Genomic DNA, 13,174 nt, shown 5'->3' with positions numbered 1-13,174 from the left:
AAAAATAAATAATAAATAAATACATGTGATATTAGTGTAATAGTAATATTACTAAAAAAACAATTAAAAACAATTACATAATAAAGTATTATTATAGTATTATTAGTAAAGGAACAGTTTACCCCAAAATCCAAAATGTAAATGTTTTTGTCTCATGTGTAGTTTTATTTACTAGTTTAGATTATTTTGGAGAGTGTTGGAGATATAGGGAAAAGAGAGGTCTGTCTCCTCTTGAGTATAATGTAAAACTATATAGCACTATAATGACCTGGTTAGTGGTTATAATCCACAGACCTTGTTATTAGCAGTTTCATGTAGGAACTATAATAGAAAAGAAATAGTTCCTACATTTAAAAAAATCCTACCATAACAACACAGTCTCACCCCAAACTTGTCAAATAGCACGGCTTGGTCAGTGCAGCACTACAGGTAGGAGAAAGAAAAAAATAAATAAATATTGGGGTGAACTTTTTCCTTTGAGTGGTTCCAGTTGCTAGAAACCTGCTTTACACAGGTTATGTGACTAAATATGGAAATGACCCTGAAGTTGCTGAACAACAAGACATGTTATATTAGCTATGCATGAGCTAATATAAATTCATTTTTTTTTCTTTAAAAAATAATTTGCAGGCATAGAGATGTACAGTGTGTTATATTACAGCGTGATATTGCAGCTGATGATGCTAATGTTTAATTAATTTGGGTTTGGAAGACGTAGTGCTGTATAAACAAACATAAATCACCACCAGCGGACTGGAGTCACAAATTTGCTTTAAACTTGACAAAATCAAAACAGACTTGCAACTCTACTTGACTTCAACATCAATTACTCATGAGTTCACTTGAACTTGAGTCTCTTGAGGAAGAAAAATGAAGCCAACATGGAAGTGCAAAAAAACTGCAGTTCCTCCACTGACCACTTGAGGTTGGCTCCACACATAGACTGTATAAATAATGGACGTAGTGACCGTGATGTCACCAATTGGTTTGTGAACTGCCCGTTGGAAGCATTGAGTTCAGCGTTTCACTCGTCTCCATCTTGCATCTTGCGAAAACTGCGCTCCAGGCTGCAAATTCCACTCTACAGAAATAATTTATACATAGAAACGTTGGAAAATTTGCCTTCTCACTCACAATCCTCTGGTAAAGCTGTCAGAGTTATAGTTTGGGCGTAGGACGCACAGATGTGTCACCAACACGCACCAACAGCCTCATTGGCTCCCATATTAAAAACGCAGGAGGATTTCTGAAAAAGGGAGATGTAACAGTTTTTTTAGATCGCTCTAACAAAGCTATTTTTTCGTTTTCATTCAAAAAGAAATATGTAGACGTTCAGGAAGAACTCAGGACGCTCCAAGTGAAGTCGGATCAATGATAGGTATTATGGTTTTGCCAAAAATGCTTTCTGTTTGAGGCCAGAAATTCCAGTCTGTCCACCTCTGTTACGGAAACTTGGCAGTTAATTCTGTTGATTGCTCTGCTCTGATTGCCTTTGATCTTTGCTCTGAATGCCTTTGATCTTTGCTCTGATTGCCTTTGATCCTTTGATGTGATTACAGTTACAGATACACGCACACACACTCACACACACATGCGTGCGAAAGTGCGCACACTCCTTTTCAAATACTTGAAAAGGAATGCTTGTTGTAGGTGTGCTCCTTGTATATTATATGGTATTATAACATTACTTGTATTAATTGTTTGAAATCTCTGAAGAATCTCATCATAGTGTACACACGTACAAACGGCGGCAGTAGCCCCCGTGGCCCTTTCAGAATTTCCCCAGAGGAAATTTTCTAGTTTGTCTATGCTCCACACTGTAAAAAGAAAAAAACAGTATGGCAGCAAAAGTTGTCAAACACTTACCATTAATAACAGTAAACACCCTTTTTTGTTGTTTATTTTTTAAAATATGATGGTTAGTGTTTGGCAAATTCAATATAAAGTTTTATTGTAAAAAATAAACCAAAAGTTGCCTTCATTTAATATTTAGCAGTATGATGTGTATTCTTTGTTTTTTTTAAACATAAAATTCACTGAAATTTAACATTCAAGACCATTAAGCAACTGGATAATACTGTAAAAAAAAAAAAACAATAGTTAATATTTGTAATAAAAGTAAAATAATAAAGTAATTTTCTTCTCTTTTTACAGTGCAGGAGTGAGTCCATCCCCATAGATTCCCATGCCAGAATGCTGAACCTTACAGCAAAAAAACCAACGTGTTTACAGCCTGTTACAAAAACCGTTTTGGTCTCTGTTCCTCATCACCCTCCGTGACGACTTTACGAAGGTACATTTTTTATATAATTCAGCTGTTTGATTTATATTAAAGTTTAAAGTTAGGCATAACTAAAGGCGCGGCCCTCACAGGTGGCTTCCCCCTGCTTTCAAATCACCTCTTTGTCTTTTCCTCTGGATAAGCCGGTAGTCAGTTGGAGTCAGGAGCCTCAGGAGCCCTGACTTGAAGCTTCATTCAGCTCTTCAGAAACCTACGGGTCATGGAGATTTACATGCATATTACATACAGTCTGTACTTTTGAGTTGAAAACACTTAATACCTTCACCTGAGGCATGGAAGTGCAATGTCTGCACTACTTTTGTTATGCTAAAATTCAGCATTCACACTCTTCAGTAAATAGAATATATCATAATGTGCATTCTGACTTTGGACTGGACTTGAGACCAACTTGCGACCAGTGGTGGAATGTAACTATATTAAACCATATTAAAGTATATTAAAATGAGTTCCACCTTGAGAAAATTAAAATGCTGCTTACATAAATGCACTGAAAACAATAACACAATAATATATTGAGAATATATAAAACAATCTGTTTTGATCCATTCTGCATAACGTGTACTTTTACTTTTGATACTTTAAGTGCATTTTGATGCTGATACTTTTATTATTTCACTTCAGTAAGTTTTGAATGCAGAACTTTAAGTTTAAGTAATTCTGCAGTGTGGTATTAGTACTTTTACTGAAATAAAGGATTTGAATACTTTTTCCACCACTGCTTGTGACTTGAAAAACTATGACTCTGTCTCACGTCTGCCAATCACAGAAAAGCCACATTTTACAGCCGAGTGAGTCTCTGAGACTCAAAAATGTAGAAAGTTGTGAGGTATCAAACACATTAAACTATATCAAATATGTTTTTTGAACTGCTAAAGAGGACCCGAGGGACTCCAGGATCTCAAACATGACACATACACTGAATATTTGCAACATAAACATCAGTATTCTGATATACCTCCAAAATATTTTCATGCTGCAGATGTTATGCGAATTCTTTCCCCTCAAAAGAAAGTGTGCATTGATTAGATTGTGTGTGATAAAGCCGTTGGGTGTTAAATAATTCTTGTGTGATCGATGATGGTCAACATGTGACATTTAGCAGGGTGACTGTTGTGATTACAAGTTCATTCATTTAACCAGAGCTCCTCAGAGGGGAGAGCGAGCTCCAGCAGGTGACTCGCTCACCGTGCACAGTGCCGCTCACCACGGCTGAGACAGTTTCATCACCAACTTACCTTTTTATTGTCACCGATCATCCTTAACTGGGAAGCATTTAAAATGTCATTGATCTTGATAATGCCGTGCCGTAATATGACAGTAACAGTTGTATGAGATCCAGGAAGTCAAATTTCCAAGATTGATGAGTCGTAGCAGTTGAGTTATAATCCATCTACCTGAGTAATGCTCAGGCTCTGTTCCACACGAAGGAGCAGACAAATAAATAAAACCCATAAAGGTGACACAGGAAATTGATACTTAACAATCATCTTGAGCAACAAGCACCTGGAGAGACTGGTGGGCAGCACTTACTACTGTGGAGGGAAAAGGCTGAGAAGGTTAATAGGTCATAAAAAGAACAAAACCTCCTAAAGGCCCGGCATAAAAGTTCAGCAACAGTGGACCAAAGTACTGCATGGAACAGTCACACTGTAGAAGCTTTAACTTCCACTGTTTTCATCATGCAAATCATTCAATTATCAAAGAGAGGTTTAATAGAAAAACTGAGAATTAGTCCCATGTTGATCATAATCTTTAATATCATGTTTGTCATAATTAATTTGTGAGAGTGGATGTTACAGTCTGGATGGTACGCTTGTGTCGAAAGAAAAACAGAAATTAAACTTTTTAAAGAAATACTTCACCCCTAAAATGAGCATTTGTGTCTTAGTTACTCCGCCTGTGTTTTGTGCATTTTGTACATTTTATATTTCTGTATATACTGTACATAAAACTGGCAATAAACTGATTATTTTGATTTCTTGTTTGACTTCAATCTTGTTTTGTCTGACCTGGTCTTCTTCTGTTTTGTTCTGATTTTGATTTGCTCCAGATACATTTTCATATGCAATTAAATGATTAGTTAAACATCCATCTCTCACACTCACAGTTAAGATGTAGGTGTGTGTGTGTGTGTGTGTGTGTGTGTGTGTGTGTGTGTGCGTGGTACACTATGTATCTATGGATACATTTGAGGGTCAGTAACCTTACTGTCTTACTCTTACTGTCTCATTTTCATTTCATTTAAATCATCTACTTTGTATTCCACATTCATAATTGATTGATCGGTTGCCCATAAAGTTGGATTAATTAATTTTGTTTTCAGACACAATCCTCTGTTAATTGTAGTTTCATTTTCATTGTGATATGTTTGGAAGAGATTGATTAATAAAGTTTTGAGAAGATATACACTTTTTCTGTCACAATCATTTCATGGAAAGAGGTAAAAAATATTTTATTCCAATGTTATGGGTGGTCGTGTATATTGTTTCTGTATAATTATATATATATATATAAAGAATAATTAATAAAAAAACAAACATCGATCAACATCCAACATCTGCCTGATCTTTACATAAAAAGAGCTGCACTCAGAGATATTTTCTGGAAACAAATTGTTTTTTTTAATTTTGATCAATACAAGTAATAAACAAACCTTGTGTTGTTCAGGTTTCTTATAATACAGATGTTCTCCAACATTAACCCTGTCACAACCCAATTATCTTCAAAAAACAGAAAAATATAGTTATTGTAAATGTCTCCTTTAAATGTACCTTTATATCATTTTATTGCTTTCCCCCCCTGTCCATTTCAGTAAATAAAGTGGTAGTAAAAAATAACAATAGTCTTGACATTGTACTCATTTGGTTTTGTCTTGTGATCCTGAGTTTGTTCACTGATCCATTAGATGTTATTTTATTGTTTAAGGTCCAATGTCATGAGGGAAACTTTTTTTGTTTATTGTATATAATATTTCATTGCATGCCAACATCTCATTAATCACTTGATAGTGAGGAGGATATCACTCTTCTGGTGCTCTGATGAAGGCTTGTTTGCCAAAGCATCTACTGAATGAATGGTGAATAAATTTGCCACAGTTAGCAGGGAGTTGTGTGTGTTAATCACAGTTTATAACATATTGTGAAATGTGTCAGTCGTCTGCATTAACTGGTGGCGTAAATAAGCTCATGTATGGATTATGGTGATGAAGACAGTTCATGAAGACCAAAGCCAAAGAAACCCCAAAGTACTGGGAAGTAGGAGTCTGAGCAGGTTATGGGACATATAAAAGGCTTCACCACCTTGACTACATAAGAGCAAGACTCACACACTTTATGGTTAATTAGCCTCTATTTAATGTTGTTGCATCTCTATGTGGTTTTCTGTCTCTTTGTAATTTAGTTTTTTGTTATTTCTTTGTGTGTCTGTTTTAGTTGCTTTGTGCATCTCTGAGGTTGTTTTTTGTCTCTCTTGTTGTTGTGACGCATCTCTTTGTGAGTTTGTATCTGTCTGTCTGTAATAGTTTTGAGGGTTTTTTCTGTTGTGCTTATGTTTTTAGTTGCTTCTTGTCTCTTAGCAGTGGTTTTATGTCTCGTTGAGGCTGTTCTGAATCACTCTCGGGTGTTGTATTTATGGTCATTTTTGTCTCTGTAGTTTTTCTGTGTTGCTATGGAATGTTTCTTATAGTATTTTTGGCCTTTTTGTAGTTGCTTTGTGCCTCTTCGTGGTTATTTTGTGTCTGTCTGTAGTTATTTTTTGAGTCTTTTTGTTGTTGTCTTTTGTGGTTATTCTGTATCACTTTTATAATAGTTTTGATGTCACTTATATAATTATTTTTTGTTTTGCTTATTCTGTCCTTAGTTTAGTTATTTTTTGGTGGTTGTTTTGGGCTTTTGTAGTTGCTTTGTGCCTCCTTGTAGTTGATTTGCATCTCCCTGTGGTTTTGTGTCTGTTTTGTGTAATTTCTGTGCTTGTTGTTTTGTGTCTGTTTTTTAAATGTTTGTTTTTTTAGTTGTTTTAGTTGTTGTCTGTGGTCATCTTCTTGTAGTTGTTTTGTGTCAGTTGTGATTCTTTATAACTGTTTTTGATATTTTTTGTTAGGTTTTTTTTGGCGCCTGTGGGTTATTATTATTATTTATTTTTTTAACCCTTTTTTGTGTTGTTTTGTGTCACTTTGTATTTGTTTCAGGTCAATTTCTAATAGTTTTGAGTTTTTTGTTTAATCAAAAAAAGTTGGGTTTTTTTTGCTTTTTCTTTTTTTTAGCAGCTCTGTCGTTGTTTTGTGTCTCATTGTGGTTGTTTTGCCCTTTTTCATAGCTTTAGTTTTATTTATGGCTTTAGTTTTATGTTCATGTGCAGTTATTTTGGTGATCTTTGTGGTCAGTATGTGTCTCTGCGAGGCCAGGGGGGCCCCTGACATTTTGTGCCCCTGACACCTTGGGCCCCTTGGCTTGTTCTTGCTAGGCCCGTTCAGTAATCCATCCAAGGGCTTAGATGATTTTCAAGAACTCTGATTTGCACCAAATAATCAGATAATACAGGAGGCTGTCACACAGACATTTATTATCAATATTATCATTTATTCATCTGTTCCTGATCCCCATATAATGAGTGGAATCACCTCATGATAACATAAGACTACAGCAGACACCAGCAGCTTACTATGATGGAAACATGATGAGCTTCAGGCTTTACATCCGTTGAATGCAGGGGCAAACGCTTTGAGAGACACTTAAAGCAGTACGTCTTTGTTAAGGACGCAGCAGTTTTGTTTTCATGGCAGCTTAAGAAAAGTCTTGACGCAGAGAGCATTTTTCAAGTCTAACCCCAAAATCGGTTTTACAACAGCTGCAAATGGGACAGTGGAACATCAGTCACTGTAAAGGACATAACGCAAAAATTTCAAAATTAATGATGGACCGTAACCAAAGCTGGTTTCATGGCACCACGGCTGGCATCATTTATCACTTCAAAGATCCACTTAATGTGTTGCTTCGGTCTCATCAAAGCCCAGAATCCTTTAAAAGCATGCAAGGATTTTTGGCTTTGCAGATCTAACCCTCCCTCTGATGGCAAATGTCATCAAACTAGGGTCAAGTGAGTAAAAAAGGAAATAATGACTTTAGTTGCTAAATAGGAGTGCACCAATGTGAGAACAACTGGCTAACTTAATGTTGAAATGGAAGCAGGCTGTTCCCCCTTGCAGTGGGGCCCTCAGGGGGGGCTTTCCTTGACCCTTGGGGATCCCCCTTGACCTCATCCACAGAATTACTGCACTCCAGTGTGCGGATCCTCCTGGCTTTTAGCGTCTGGAAGGAGAATGTGGTGAGGAACCAGAGGTAAAGTTCCTATTGAGCCTCGGCACCATTAACACCATAAATCACCCGGCATATGCAAGAATCTCAGGAATCCAACACTGTCTGCTTCTTCCTCTTCACAAGCCCTCCTCTTTTCTCCCTCTGCAGACCAACATATTTGCAGGGGAGAAACTTTTTCTTGCTTCGTCTCTTTCTCTCACTTGCCTTTATTACTCTTCTCTTAAATTACCCAGCTGTCAGCACCCCTTTGATACAGATGTGTTGTAGACCTCATTTTATTTTATTCAAAATTTCCGCAGAGTTATAGCCGTTATACTGCTCCCCTGACACCGACTGAGACCTGCTGAAAATGGTGTCAAATATTTACCAAATGACAGCTGATCCGCTGACTGATTAGCTAATGAATTAGGAGCAGGAAGTCATTCTATCCAGGACCACCAGGGGATCAGCTTCCTCATTTCATAGCTGTCAGTAGTCCTCTGTGACAGCTCATTTACAGTACGGTCACTGATATAAAACTGTCAGCATGTTGAAAAGAAATGTGTGAAGTTTTGCTATGAATATTGATACTCCGGCTCGGATTATCAGAGGAGGTTCCCTCATTCATCGTGAAACTTGCTGTCTGTGTTTGACGTGTAAAACTGTCAAGACCCGAGAGAACCTGCGACCCACTTCTGTCAAATAAACGCATAATTCCCTGAGTGCGTAATTTAGCTCAGCGAGAAATGATGACATCAAAAATAGCAAGAGGGAAAATGTTTCCATGACACCGTTTACATTTGAGAATCCACTTGTTTCAAAGGCTCAGTGGAAGCTGTGGAAAAAAACAAAACTCCTCATTGTTCTTTAAGATAATATGTTGTCATTAGTGATTGAACCTCATTGGTCTGTTGTGGCCTATAGGCTGCTGGAAGAGCTCCTGAGCTACACAGCTAACATGCCCCCTGAGAGGGAGGCCAGCCCCGACTTGCAGCACTACAATTTGGCTATTGAAAAGGCAAGGGTGGGGAAGGAGGAGGCAAGAGATCTTGTCATGGTGCCCAGTGGGTTCAGAGCTTGTGGTTGGAGTACTGGAAAGACTGCCTTGTCTCAGTGATTAATGGTGGGGAACTCAGAGGCAGGAGCGAGGGAGAGGCTTATGTGGCAAGATTGTGCAACTTGAATGCACAATACTGTAGAGTTTTCAATGAAGCTAGAGCCTTAATTTGATTACAGAATCTTTCACATTTTTTTCTCCTCCATTTGGGATCCATTCCAAGAATCCTTAATCATGAAATACTGCTGGAAAAAATGTAACCGTAATCAGCGCCGAGCAGGGTAAACATTGCACAAGAGCTACAGTTTTCCCAAATGCATTTATTAAGCATGTACAGTATGTGACATCTCAATTAATCAAGAACCGTATCAAAGACTTGCCGTATCTTTTAATGGCTTTAACAAAAATATAACATCATCCAATATGAACATTATTATGCCCATTTCACAGTTAAAACATTTTACACAAATGACCTGCTATTTACAGTAGATAATTAAAAAAGGGGCCAAATGTGACACTTATAAAATATGACAACCACTTAGCTATTATCTGACAACAGAGGGGGATAGAAAAATGATTCTCACATGCATTAAACATGCAACGACAATATAAATGCAACAGCCACAAAATTACAGCAAAACATATAATTATTAATAGCTCGAATGTCTTGTGCATGCTGTACAATACGAGCAGCAGGTTTGACCTGCAGTCTTCAGTCAGCGCGCCTGAGAAACACAAATGATTTCACTGTAGCTCTCCTTTAATTAAGATATGTTCGTATAGTTTAATTAAAATGTTTCATGAATGGGGAACGGGTGCGTTGAGGGGATTTCAACCCAGGGATGCTAATAAGACATCCTCCAGTCTTTCATAAGTACGTGAAAGTAGATGTATCATTGAGATTTTGATGAGCACAGGAGGGATGGTCATTATGGGGCCCTAGGGCCAGTTTGAAATGCCAGCATGGTGATGACTATCTGCGCCCGTACACGAGGGCGGAGGACCATTTGCAACAGATGGAAATATGCAGCTCAGATGGGGCAGGTCTGAGGGGTGGATACACTGACCACTGCTGGCGTCACTGTGACAGCCAAAGAGAGAGGAAGACATAGGAGCGTAATCCACGAGCTCTGAGGAAGAAGTTCTAACAACGCAAGGGTTCCACTGTGAAGAACCCGTCACCTTCCCATCCTTGTGCTCCTTTTTGTACCTCATCCGGCGGTTCTGAAACCAGATCTTGACCTGGCGATCGGTGAGCCGCAGCCCGGCCGCCATCTCCAGCCTCCGAGGGCGACACAGGTACGGGCTGAAGTGGAACTCCTTCTCCAGCTCCAGCAGCTGGCTGTTGGTGAAGGCCGTCCTCTCCCTCCTGACACCGAGCCGTCCTCCGGCTGCCACGGCACCACTGACTGATGCGGGAGGAAGCACATAAAGAAGAGAGAGCGTTTAAAAGACACATTTCTAACAAGTCTATCCTGAAACCCTCCACAGAAGGACTTCAAGTGCCAGTAAGGCCCACGTTAATCCTCAGCCAATCAACCTGGGACAAAGTAGGGCCCTCAGCTCTTCCTGTGTATTCAGTCATGCTTGAGACACTATACAAGACTGGCTGTCTACCGTGTCATGTGTTCAGGGGAAAGTTACCTCCCGAAGAAACAGTCTGGGGGAAACATCTGACGCCACTACGGCTGCCTGACAGGCCACATTAATCACAGCTACACACGGAAGCAGACCTGTCAAATCCCCATCTCAGTCACTTAAAAGGTACCTTGGGACCACCACTGAAAATAACCACCATTAGAGAATCCATTTGACATGTATATGAGGGATACCAGGGCCCTGTTGATAACATCATGACACACAGGGGTTAATGGACACCTAATAAGGCCTACAGTGTCCTTAGAGAGGAAAGTGTTTCCTTAACACCAGACTGCAGCTTTCTTGCTGCGTGTTAGCTTGTTTATAGCGCAGTGATCATCAAGTTTATCCATTTCTGTGAACAATAATAAGCATATTTTCAGTGGTGGGAGAAGTATTTAGATCTAGTAGTTAAAGGAATAGGCTTTTGAAGTGTGGTTGTATAACATTCTTTGTCATAAACAGTGTATTATATTTATAAGAGGTAAAATTACTGTTTTTATCAATGGTCTGGTGGCTTTGAGTAGAGCACAGATTACAGCTTCGCCTAAACATAATCACTGCTGTCTGACAGCGAGTTAAATAGGTGAAAATAGTCTAAATATAGCAAATACTTAACCTGATATTGATTTTTCAGGTGGCTAAAATATGTTTTGCTGCTGCCCTTGTCCTCAGCAGTACATCGCTTAACTTCCGGTCCGCCAACTAAAAATAATTAGCATCAAAATACACTTAAACTACTCAAAGCATTCTACTCATTATAGAGAATCATACATGTTATGTTACTGGACTAGTGGTGCCGTAGTTTGTAGTGTCTATTTAGATGTTTCAGCTGGTAAAGGTAGAGCTCACTTTAAGTACTTTATATACTGCTTGTTACTTAACTGAACTTAATTAATAATCTGAATGTAAAGTAATAAAGTCAAATAAATTTACTGCAGTAAAAAGTGCAATATTTGCACTCAAAGTGTAGTAGAGAAAAGTATAAAGTAACATGAAATGAAAAAATGCACATAAGCAATCAGTTTAGCAATAAAATGTGAATTGTTGTTTGAAATGTACTTACATTTCATTATACATTTCACATTATTTTCCCTTTCTTCGATTTTAGACGCAAATTTAATAGATTTAATGATTGTTGACATTTTGCAGATTAATCCTTTGAAAAGAAGATTCTCAGATACAAATGTGCAGTTCTGTAAAGCAGACTCTGCTGCAGCTTTTGAACATGACTTTGCCTACAGGGCCCAGAAGAACTAACAGTGACATTTGTTTAACTGTGCTGCAACATTAACACTCACATGCAAAGACTAATTTAAAATCACAGAGGAGAAAAAGGCCTCACATGTGACTTCTGTGCATGATAAATGATGCAGGTAACACATGATACTACTGACTAGTGACACTTTTGCTTGCTCGGTTTGTATTGTAAAGACTAGGGAGCTGATTTAGCTGCAGCATGTGCGTTCATGCAACAAAGAGTTTAACAACTAAGGTCAAATATCAGCTAAACATTCAATGCACAAATGAGGAAAGCGCTCATTACATTTGGATTCCTGGATTCACCCCATCAGAGCACCTAATGAAGGTTGTGTACACTCACCTCTCTCACACTCTACAGCTTTAAAACTAAATGGCAGCATAGAAAAGCAGAGTTACCAGATTGTTCAGAGTCAGTTGTCCGTGGATTCATCCAGGGGAAAGTGACTCCTGCGCGGCAGATGGTGAGCAGACTGCAGCTCCTGCTCTGGAGGTCCAGCTTGCCCTTGGCATGGCAGTGAACCAGGGGCTCCAGTGGGCGCTCAAACTGTTCACCTGGGTTCAACCTGCAACTGACACCAGCACAGGAGGTCATGTTTTGCTGATTAAGTTCAGCTTCTTGGCCTCCTCCTCCTCCTCCTTCTCCTGCATTGTATCCCGCGCTTAGGTTTGGCACTTGTCCAGGGCTCACAGCAAAACTGTTGCCATGCAGCTGCAGCGGGAGGGCAGACAGTTGGGGGTCCATGGACCCGGCTCATCAAACTGTCTCAAATCAAACCAGGGATCCCTCAACAGTAGTAAAGACTAGGACTTCTGTCTGTCTAATATCCGATCACAATTAACCTGAGTGTAAAAAGGCATGCAGGGAAGAGTAACCATGTGGAACATTTGAATAATATTTACCAGAAGGGTGCCGTAGTCACGTGTGGCCGTCCTCCAATAGCAGGGCTCTGGAGTTGCAAAGTAATCCGTTGGCAACTTGGAGCGCACGAAGAAGCTTCTGCGATATTTCTTCAGACAACATTTCTCTCAGCAACCTGCGTTTCTTTACCTAGAGATTAAAAAAAAAAAAGCATAACGGAATATGAATAGAGGACAACAAAGTGTGCAACCAGGGTGAGGGGGGAAAGAGGGTGTGTGTTTATACGGAGAGAGAGAGAGAGAGAGGGAGAGAGAGAGAGAGAGAGAGAGAGAGAGAGATCACACTGTGTTGAGGAGCGTCTCATTACAAACTGATTTCTTTTCTTGTATTGTTGTAAAATCTTTTGACAGGACGCTTTCATTCGCCGTTTGCAGCCGCACATCCAGAACTTTTTCATATCCAAAGCGATGACATCAGCTACAGTAGGCTACGTCTAAGAGCTGGAATAATACACTGGATAAAACGCATTATCGACCACAAGTCCTTATTTCGCTAAGGCTTTTTATGCAAAACGCCTTAAAAATAAATAGTGTTCCGGGTCTATTTTTCTCCAATTAAATCTAATGATAAATAATATTTATCCCCGTGTTTCCCTGCTATTATATTAGCTGCTCTATCTACACACACGCTGCAATAAAGCTGCCTGCAAAAGAAATCAGCCCGATTATTTTTGGGATATAATTCAGTTTGCAAATGATTTA

The 13,174-nt window shown here is 39.0% G+C and overlaps 1 protein-coding gene across 1 annotated transcript; it reads right to left on the bottom strand.

The window, feature by feature from the left end:
- Positions 1-9,021: 9,021 nt before the first annotated feature.
- LOC131971278 (homeobox protein HOX3-like) lies at positions 9,022-12,434 on the bottom strand. Its single transcript, XM_059332638.1, has 2 exons — positions 11,951-12,434; positions 9,022-10,062 (listed from the first exon to the last, which is right to left on the bottom strand). The coding sequence occupies exons 1-2, from the start codon at positions 12,294-12,296 to the stop codon at positions 9,593-9,595; spliced, it is 816 nt and encodes a 271-aa protein (XP_059188621.1). The 5' UTR covers positions 12,297-12,434; the 3' UTR covers positions 9,022-9,592.
- Positions 12,435-13,174: the final 740 nt, after the last annotated feature.

The sequence above is a fragment of the Centropristis striata genome, chromosome 5 (assembly GCF_030273125.1).
Source record: "Centropristis striata isolate RG_2023a ecotype Rhode Island chromosome 5, C.striata_1.0, whole genome shotgun sequence".
Classification (NCBI taxonomy): domain Eukaryota; kingdom Metazoa; phylum Chordata; class Actinopteri; order Perciformes; family Serranidae; genus Centropristis; species Centropristis striata.
The sequence above is the reverse complement of the archived record's forward strand: the minus strand, read 5'-3'. Positions and strand labels throughout refer to the sequence as shown.